The following is a 10,643-nucleotide window of genomic DNA, read 5'->3' as shown; positions in this document are numbered from 1 at the left end:
GCATTCTTACTTGGCCAAATGCACAAGATTGCTGGAAAAGTAAAACGAGTGACCCACAGTTGGATGGATGTTTTTGTTGTAACAGACTTTCCAGCCCCACCAGGTCTTTCTAGAAGTATACTATAACTGTATCCATTGTAATTCATTCCAGACTGGTACAGAAATATACTTTCCACCCCACCCCACTCTACAACAGTGCAGCCAAAGAGAAAGAGGGCATTTCAGATTTGCCTCTAAATATTCAGATATGTTAATTTTCAGAACTGGCTTGAAATGCATATGTAACGTGTATAGTAAAGGCTGGTAGTAATGGAATTGTCCACACAAATTTAGCAACACTTTCATGTTTTGCATTGCATCAAGATCAGGCGGGTCTAGTAGAGTTCAAGCTTATTTATCCAAATGAAACAAAGTGTAATGGGTAGCAAACTAAAAACAAGAGAGACAAAATAGATTGAGATGCCACAACATTTTTCATCAATGGAAAATTTCTCTTAACAAGAAAAGAAATATACGATATTCTCACACACCACATATAAACACATTTAAAAATGTTTAAAATGGTTTGGAGCCAGCCCTTTTCTAAATTTTTAGTAAACAATTATTTGTATAAATAATGTAGAAGAACATACAGCATGCTGCCAATATACTGGAGGAGATATGGGTGCAGCAGCTCTCATCAATGAACTTTCACAACATTTGCAAACAAAAACAAAAACAATTTGTTCACTTGTCTTCTTGAGCTGGCATAATGAAAAAAGAAAACAAAACTTTAAATAAAGTCCATCCAGTCTTTTAAAGTAATTTAAAATTTAAATTAATGCATCATTACTATGATCTTTTCCTGCATAGAATGTGAAATAAGAACTTGTTCCAAAAGAAACACAAAATGAACTCAGCCATCCCAAAATTAAAGCATTTTCTACATTTTCATTAAAAAAAAAGAGCTGGGAATGTTAAAGTCAAAGTGACTAAGCAACCATGTGCAGAAAGTAACCCTTTTATTATATTATATACTGTAGTAGTAATAAAGTTTGTTGGAAGTGCATGAATAAAAAGTTAGTGAAATTACAGGAGGAACAATCTATATAGCAATAATAGGTGCATTCACTGTGCATCTGAAAAGAAAAGAGAGAGAGAGAGAGAGAGAGTTTTCACTCATTTTGGCCTAAAACTTGTGTTCAGGTTTCCAGAATTCTGACATCAGAACCCAGACAACACTGGTTAGAACCATAAGGCTTTACAATAAAAGCTAAAATATTGACCATATGATGGCAAAAAAGTCTTTATTTTGTGGTTAATTTATTCTCTTCTAGCTACTCTCTGATGAAGTGGGTGGTGCTGTAGAGGAAGATCTCCGTCTTCTAGACAAGGACCTTGATCGTTCTGCACTGTAGGTTACATGCTTATCATAATTTTGTATCTGAGCTTCAAGGAATTCCCTTTGCTGCTGGCTAATTGTCTGGCTAATCAGTCCAGGGAGAGCTTGGATGCTACCAATTAAAGTTTCCAGTTTTGTTTCCAGAGTAACAATCCTCTTCTCAAAGTCTTCACTTCGTTCATTCAAGTCAGAAATCATATCATACATGATGTTTTGAGTCTAAAAGGAGAAAGAAAAAGTGGAGAAATTATGCAAACAAGATTTTTCAGTGATATTTTCAAACCTTCCAGTTTCGCTCATAGGCAAGGAGAACATACACAAATAGCTTCACCAACCAGACCCAATCAACTCTGCTTTTTTGTATGCCAGTAGTGCTACATATTGCACTGAACTGACACTATTAATTTTTAGTGGAGCATTTCCACATGTCAAGCATGAAAAATCCTTCAGAAGAATAAAGGTTCAACAGTGTGAATCATGCATGTCAAGAAATCTATTTATCCCAGAAGCTGTAAAGATTCTCTACCTGTGAAATAGATTTTAGTAGATCAGTTGTTTCATTTTTCTCTGATATTAGCAGAAGGAAAACTTTGTCTTCCCAAAGGCCTCAGTACACATTATGTAGTAGTATTTTTTCCTATTTTCTATATAGCACAAATGAGTCCTTGAATCTCTGGCCCATACTTCCCACCCCATCTCTTGGCTATGTGGTACTCCCATCCCTTCTCCCAGCCAGGAGCCAGCTAAGAGTTTCCAAAGGGTGTCTTCCTGATGCAGTAGTATTCCTTTCTCTGGTAAGCTGCCAGTGTCATATTGTAGAACTCTTCTAACCTAGAACAAAGCAGGAAATCACACTCCCCTTTGATTGAAAAGAGAGTTGAGTACAAAAAACAGATAGGTAAGCCTCATAGAGAACATGGTACTTAAAGGTCTTACCCAGAAAAGGCAATGCAATAAAAGATGCAAAAATATGGTTTTAATAGAAGAAGCCCAAATACATATACAAGCCAAAATAAGAACCTAAAGCAACTGCCTGAGATTTCTCATGCAGTCTTTTCACCACCAACATATATCCCTAACAACAGAGAGTCCTAATAGCTGACTGGCCTTCCCTCAGCGGTTGTCTCCCTCTACCTCAGGGTTTCTCAACCGAGGTTCCACGGAACCCTAGGTTTCACAAGAGGTCACTACAGGTTTCCTGGGAGATCATGATTTATTTTTAAAAAGTGGAGATGGAAGAAAAACCGTCCAACCTTCAACACTGGGTTGGCCTGCAGAGTGCGCACAGACTCTGGGTGGGGGCAGGGATAGCGCATGCGTGTGCAAGCAGGGAGATGAGGAGTGAGCTGAGCCGAAGAGTGAGTGAGGAGTGAGGAGGAGAGGAGAGAGGAGCAGCAGGTGGTGAGAGAGCACACACGAGAGAGAGTCGCCACTGGGGCCTCCCCGCCAGGGCTCTCCTTGCCGGTGCACATCTACCTTTCTGCAGGCGCCCGCCTGCCTTTCTGCAGATGCACTTTCTGCCTTTCTGCTGTAGATTGTTTGCTATCTGTGGTTTCCAATACAAAGTAATTTGAATCCAGCTTGATCTAAACTTCAGTGTTGGGTCAGAGGATGACGATATAAACTGGCAGCTGCTTGTCATATTGTTTTAAATTATTTTCATTTTGAGGATTTCAAGGATACTGACATGGTATCTGAAAAAATTAAGGGTTACCTCCTGCCTATCCCCAGCCTATCCCCCGGCTGCTTAAAATCATTGAGTCAGTCTCAGTGATTAAGGGAAATAATTAAGGCTTCTTTGTAGGAGGGGTATATTTCTTTGTGTCAGAAGAAAGTAATGATAAATCCATTAGTAAAGAAATCTTCCCTTAAACATAAAGAGCTGGAAAAACATCAGTTTCAAATGTACCATTTCCAGAGATAGTGAGAGCTTCAGACACATCCAGAGGATGCTAATTATCTGCAGCCATTTCAATTAGGCTTTTAGTCAGGTGGTGTGTAGAGAATGTTTTGGTACATCATGAACTTCACAGGAAGAGTAGCCTATAAATTCCTATGGCCTCTTGTTGGCTATCAGTATAATCAATTATATTATCTTTCTGGAGCACCTGCTAGGGTTGGACTTAGGGACATTATCTTACTCTTCTGGTCTTTCCTTTTTGGCCATATCCAGAAGGTGCTGTTAAGGTATTAGTGTTTAGTACTTAAGCTGTAATCTTGTGGTGTCTTACAGGGCTCCATCATATCCTCCAAGCTTTTCAATAGCAACATGAAATTATGGGCCAAGGACATCTGGTGCTTTGAAGTGTCATCAGGAATCCAACTATTCCTTGCTTGATTGATTCCCTTGATTGATTCCCTTGACTGATGATAATGGATTGGGGTAATCAGGACAAAACAGAGGTGCTTTGGGGCATTAGGAATTCAAGCTCTGAGACTACTCTAGATGGGACTGCACTTTCCCTGGAAAAGCAAGTCCCCTATCCGGATTCCCAGATGGTAGTTGCCATCTTCTACAAATTCATTTGTACAATCACTACGTCACATTAAGCTGTTTGGATCTGGCAGCAGTTAGTAATGACTTAGTAATATCCTGACTTTACTTCAATGTGTTTCACCCTGGGATACCTTTAATGGGTATTGGTGCAAAAAGTGGCAGACAAGCTGCTAATCTGCACAGAATATCAAGAGCATGTTATGTTTATAGTGACAGACCTACACTGATTGCCAATTTAAGGTGATGCCAAGAAAACTGCCCAGGGGATCCATGAAGTCACAGAAGGAGCACGGCTTGGAGGAGATGTTACTTTTACCTAGTACTTTTCTCATTGGCCCTTCATTTTCTGAACTTAGTGTCCCTTAACTTTCATCTTCTCTGTTCTCTAACTTTCCTCAACCCTCTGCCTAGACTTCCTTTTTCTTCAGCTACTGTGATTCCTGGAATTTCCTCAGTTAGTACTGGTATTTCTTTGGATTTCATCCAGTCTTCCTCTTCTTTGCGTCCTCATCTGACCCTGAAATCATATATGAGTCTTCTCACAGACCAAGTTTTCACTTCCCTTATAGACACTGAACCCGTTGTGATTATTGGACCAGCTTCAAGTAAAATGAACATTTCTTGTCCCCCTTCCCCTCTGCAGGCACGACACTCTACATATTTGCCTTGCAGCAACAAGAACCCCTTCAGATTAATAGGTAATCTGAAGTGATGTCTACTTTCAGACTTATATTATGATAGGCCAGCTGAAGAGTATTTGGATGAAAATTCACCAACTTCAGGATACATGTCATTATATAGCTCTTGGTGCAGTTTTACAGGGGAATCATTGAGTCTGTTATCTGCTCCTCTATAACTGTCTGGTTTGGTTCTGCAACCAAACAGGACAGACTCAGACTCCAACGAATAGTTAAGTCTGCAGAAAGGATCGTTGCAATCCATCTGCCTTCTGTAGAAGAACTATATACTGTGAGGGTCAAAAGGAGGGCAGAGAGGATATCTGCAGACTCTTCTCATCCTGGGTACAATCTGTTCCAACTTCTTCCTTCAGGACGGCGCCATAGAGCTCCTTATGCTAAAACATCCAGACATCAGAATAGTTTTTTCCCTCGTGCCATTGCTTTGCTGAATACCATGTGATCTTTTTTTGCTCTTATCCAAACGCACCGTTGATTTTGCTGTTATCACCGAAGATAAATTCCTTGTGTATGTTTTATACTTGGCCATTAAAGTATTGGTATTGGTATATGTTTGAGAATTCATTTCTCAGCAGATCAAATATTTATGAACAATATTGAAGTAATATCTAATAGTACACAGAACCAAGGTAGGTTTCATGTAATAATTCCACATATATTTAATTGAAAGCCAATTTGGTGTAGTAGTTAAGGCACCAGGCTAGAAACAAGGAGATCATGAGTTCTAGTCCTGCCTTAGGCATTAAGCCAGCTAGGTGACTTTGGGCCAGTCACTCTGTCTCACTCCTAGGAAGAAGGCAATTGACAACCACTTCTGAAAACGTTGCAGGTAAACTGCATGAACCTGTCCAGGCATCACCAGGAGTCAAGATTGCCTCAAAGGTACATATACATGCTTAAATCTAAGAGGGCCCAGAACCAAGGTAGGCTTAATAATTCCAGATACATTTATTTATATACAGTATTAGGTTTATACTCTGCCTTTCATTCTGGAGATCCAATGGCATACACAGTGTTCTCTCTTCTGTTTTTCATACAACAATAACCCTGTGAACTATAATGGGCTGAGAGAGAGTGACTGGTCCAAAGTCAACTAGTGAATTTTCACAGCTGACAGTGAACAAGCATCAGTGTCTCCCCAGTGCCAGTCCAACTCCTTAATCACTACATAACCCTGTCTATCAATTTTTCTAATTATACATTGAATCAAATTGAATCTTAAAGCTCAGAAATGAATGTAAGTTGATCAACAAAACCAAGAAAACATACTGTTCATTCATAATGTTGCACCAACCTTCGCCAAGTCCACCAAAGTGTTTGCCTGATCGTTCAATTTCCTCTGTTCCATTTTAACACTTCTTAATCTAAAAGATGGAAATTCAAGTCAGATATCTCTTGTTTGAAAGCTCATAAAAACCTGTATATGGCATGCGTCTAAACAAATAACTGCATGGACAATGTCTTGAATACTTTGTGTACAGTCATAACTGGTTATGTGTTTGGGTACAATGAAGAGCATGCTTCCTTAACACCGCAAAAAAGAAAGAGAGAGCAAGAAAATGTGATGTCCCCGAGACTACTAATTGCCATGGTTAACGCTGACTTCAAAGAGGGAGGTAAGGATTTATTCATAGTATATGAAAGAAAGCCAAAACATTCCTTAAAGCTCCCGTATCCTAGCAAGTAGCCATAGGAAGTAATGAATAATATCTTTATTGTAGCCTTAAGTAATTATGCTTCTTCCTTATGCCTACATGATTAGATACAGGTAAAAGCCCTCTTCAGTCTGAAATGGATTTGGTTAGGAGGTGTTTGAACCTGATGAAAATACAGTGATAAGTGAGTTCCTTCTTAATTTTTAAAAGCTTTTATCTGACCAGCAGCTAAATGATGCCCTTGTTAATATGTCAGTTGTTAATATGTTATTAATAACATATTATGTTAATATGTTATTATTTTTCTTGTTGTTGTTGCTGACCTAAGTACTTTTTAAAAGAATGTGCATGGATAAAACAGTCTTTTTAATTGGTTTAGTTAGCCTGTTTATCTGTCAGTGATTGAACTGGAACACTAAGGCAGATCAGATGGGTATACTGTAAAAGAGGCCCCTGGGTATAGTCTTCCCTTGATGCCTAAGTTATTCCATTCATGCTAATTAGTTGATCACGGTAAGACAGGAAAAACAGGGCATATTATGCTGCATTGTAATAGGAAAGTTTGTGCTCCAAGTCTACTCCCCAAAGAGGCTGACTGAGTTTGATGAAGACTGGCAGTTCTTTTGTCCTCAGGATTCAAAATGGGGGAGGACAGAAATAACTATTTCATGGTTCCCTCCTCCACCCACACTGCTTTTCAGTGCAAAAAAAAAAAAAATACAATTCCAAATTTCCATATTCACACCAAAGTACATTCAGAGCTTTGATATGCAAACATTCTTTAATTTGATCAGAGGAAGCAGTTTTATATGTACGTTCTTCTGAGCACCAGAACTGTTATCTCTACCAAAGTAAATATGGAAACCCTGCGAGTAAGGACATTCTTTATGTTGGAAATCAATGGCCACAAAGAATTGCTTGGAGGATTGTTTTCTAGGTGGCCATCCATCACCGTGAGGCTGCACCGGAAATAAAGGCGTTTGTGCAAAAACCCACAAGCCACTGGTTTAAATACATAACCCATTGCTTATAACTGTGTGAGGAAGTGATTCAGTCCGTAACATAACTCTCATTTGTCGCTGTTTTGTGCTCTAAGTTTTTATATCTGAAAATCTATATCTCATTAAAGAAAAACAGAGTAACCTCAAATGGATAGAGATCTTACTCTATTCTTTTTTCTAAGCCATTTCCCTAAACCTCATTGGAATTGCCTTCTTTGCTTATTTTGGAATCCTTTTATTTACTTACTTTAATCAATTTACCTTAAACAGTGGGATTGTATCCCTTCCCATAGATGCCTATGGAATTTTTGTTTATCTTTTATTTCTGCAGAATGAAATCTGGCTGATTCACATGCCCAGAATTCGGCTGCTTCCTGATTCCCCCTAAAAGGCCTGCCCAGGGCTGTGCATGCACTTTGCTTGAAATGAGGATGGAAGTATGGCTCTAGTTGCACAAATTCATCATTACTGTCAGGAGAAAAGACTGAACCTCATAATGTCAGGAGGAAAAAGAATCTATGAGCAAGAATGGAACAAGATCCTGTGCCGTTGTAAACATAAACCAAAAAAGGAAATAAAACAAGAGCACTGGTTTGAATAAACACAACTTGCATATATCTTTAGGCATGTAGATCTGTCTGTACAAACATTTAGAAGTCTATTAAAACTAGATTGCCCACTATTTTTGAAGACAAAAAGGCCAATTATTAATTTAGAATGGAGACTCCTTCCTTCCTCATATGAATTTTGGGACAAATACGAAAAAGTATAAACTGCTCTGATTATTTTCCTCTCTTACAAATGTATGTTAAGAGGATATTTGTATTTTTCAGGGTATGAATGTTCTTAGCCTTACATGACTTGTGAGAGGAAAACATTTTTACATTAACATTTTCTTAGCTGCAACAGTCAGATTAAAAATGAAACTAGCCAGATCTTTCTCTGTAAATTACAAAATATTGATACTCTGATTCATCCCTTCTGAACTTCACTTATCACAGAAGAAATTCATGACTTTGGATTGCAGTTCCACAGTAGCAACCAGACTATAGAAATTCACAAATAAAGTATCAATTTGTTGCATGCAGACAGTGGTAAATTCTGCAAATTTTAAAGGAACAGCTCACACAACTTACTTCCGAGCTCTATTTTCATTGTTGAAATAAAAGACAAAACAAAAGAAAAGAAACTGTAAAATTTACTAAAACAAATCAGCACAAGGGATGGTCTTCAAGTGAATGCAATTGGATCTCCCATTTTCCCCACGGTGCCAGGGGGCCAGGGCTTAATGAAATCTGCACCCAGCTCAGATGCAGGATAACACTGTTGTATCATTACACTCTCCATTGTGCCCCATTTCACCACAACTGAATTCATGCCTGTTCATGTTCCTTGCTATACATATACTGAGTAATAACAGGAGTACTTAAAAGCTTAACTTCCCATCCCAGCATGACTTTTATCAATGGGAAAAATGGATCACTATAAAATAGCAATATGATTTTTATATCTATGTAGTAGAAGTTTGATCTTCCCTCCTTTTCCTAACAAAAGGGTGCTTCCTTTTGCTACCACCAAAAGAAGACTGCAGAGCCATACAGTCTTTGTTTTCTTGGCCAGAATTTTTCTGGTAAGAAAGAAAGATGGAAGAAGTAGCGGGATACTTTGGGAGAGGTACAAATGGAAAGCACCGTCTTCTGCATTCTTGACTGATTCCACGGATGAGACAGAGAGATTGCCTTGACTGAAAGCCCACTAAGGCTTGAGGGAGTTAGAACTGCTGTTGTAGGAAAAGAATAAGGGGAAGTGAGGACAATATGCATCAATATGGATGAAGACTACATTGCTATATGGCTAAGAATTAAAAAATTCACTGAGTTCAGATATCGATGAAAATTGCAAATCAGCATTTTGAAACCTATGATCCAACAGATCAAGTTTGGATCTGGACAGAGGACATTCAGGAAAAGACAAATGTCCAGTGAGCTCTGCCATACCATAATCCATTTGAACTGAAAGCATCCCCTGTGGGTTTGTCCTTGGTATTGTCGCACTTGCTGCAATTTGTAACTGTGATCTGAAAGTCAGGGAGTATGGCAGGGAGTTAAAATCTTCAAATGAAAAACAAAAGGCAAAAGAGATGCTAAAGTGTGTCCCTCCTAAAGCAGATGCACAGCAGTGACAACCCCCCTCCTCATCATTTGCTGATAGATTGGGGACTTTCTCTATTTCAGATATGTCACTATCAAATTAAAGATTTATTTTTATTAATTGCATTCATGGTCGAAGACCAAAAGAGATGGCAGACAGTAGCATGAGAATGCAAGGAGTATCTCCAGAGGAAGAAGCAGGGTATTCCCTACACGTGGTGGGACTCAATAATCCCACCCATCTGATTTGAAGGCCAAGAGGTGCAGAACTCTGCATAAGAAAGATTATAGAAATCGCTTTAATTTATTTCCTATTCCATAGCAGAGGAAGGACACCCTTATGCAGAAATTTTGAAATTAATGGAGCAAAGCTTTTAGAATATCGTTTTATTACAGGAGGGAGGCTCAAACAACTTTCTCGAAATATGAACTATCCCTAGTGGGAAACACCTCGATGATAAGTTTAGAAAACAAATTTAAAAACTTACGTTCTATTGAAACAAGAATAATAATTAATGGCTATCCTGTTCCATTTAGGAGGCAATTTATTGCTGTGGATTCAACCAGCATTAAATGTAATGATGCACAAAGACGGATCATCTGCTGGCTCTCTCCAGAGATTACATCCCAGTTGTAAATATGTCCAGGGCACTCATCAGAACTTAATTCCAAGCATGCATTGCAGAATACTGCTGTGAAATGTGATCTGAGCTCAAATATATTACTTTTTGCAATTCTCATATCAAGTTCTTGCCCTCCAAAGTAACAGAAGAAAACACAACAAATTCTAATACAGTATATGTTCTGGATTATAATTCTCAAGAAAAAAAAATTAAAGGAATGAAAATTTTCTGGAAACATATTTCTAAAAGCATATTTCATTTTACTATTGTGCCCTTTTCTATATATGGCATCACTGAACCTCAGGTTTGCTAAACTGAATGAATATTTGCAGATATTGAATTTTGCTTGAACATATTAAATAACCATTGATTAATTCAGCCTCTTCTACTCCACTGAGGTTAAAATGGAAATACCATTACAGCCATTTAATATGGTCAAATCAATAGCACAAGAAGAAAAAGACATTTACAAAACCTCTCTCCCCTTCACTTCTGGTATAATATATGTGACTATATTCATGCCTGCCATAATGAGAGTCATGATCGAAATGCTCAATGTACAGATGTCCCACTTCCCTTCTTACTCTAGATGTAGTAAAAGGAAAAAGAAGAAGAAGAAAAGAAATGTTTACTGGATT

The 10,643-nt window shown here is 38.3% G+C and overlaps 1 protein-coding gene across 2 annotated transcripts in view; it reads right to left on the bottom strand.

Moving 5' to 3' along the window:
- Positions 1–328: 328 nt before the first annotated feature.
- Positions 329–10,643, bottom strand: part of KCNN2 (potassium calcium-activated channel subfamily N member 2) — a 68,065-nt gene continuing 57,750 nt past the window's right edge. Inside the window, exons 7-8 of one of the 2 annotated variants that reach the window (XM_088130029.1) lie at positions 5,871–5,940; positions 329–1,600 (exon numbers count right to left, since the gene is read on the bottom strand). In XM_088130029.1, coding sequence (XP_087986155.1) covers positions 1,313–1,600; positions 5,871–5,940 — 358 coding nt within the window. In that variant the 3' untranslated portion in view covers positions 329–1,312. Of the gene's footprint in view, positions 1,601–5,845; positions 5,941–10,643 lie in introns of both variants that reach the window. The other variant, XM_088130030.1, reaches the window with a different exon arrangement.

The sequence above is a fragment of the Python bivittatus genome, unplaced genomic scaffold (genome assembly GCF_059951505.1).
Source record: "Python bivittatus isolate LINGU-HERP-01145 unplaced genomic scaffold, Pbiv_v1 ctg000850_np1212, whole genome shotgun sequence".
NCBI classification, from domain to species: domain Eukaryota; kingdom Metazoa; phylum Chordata; class Lepidosauria; order Squamata; family Pythonidae; genus Python; species Python bivittatus.
This window is presented reverse-complemented; position numbering and strand designations above follow the sequence as displayed.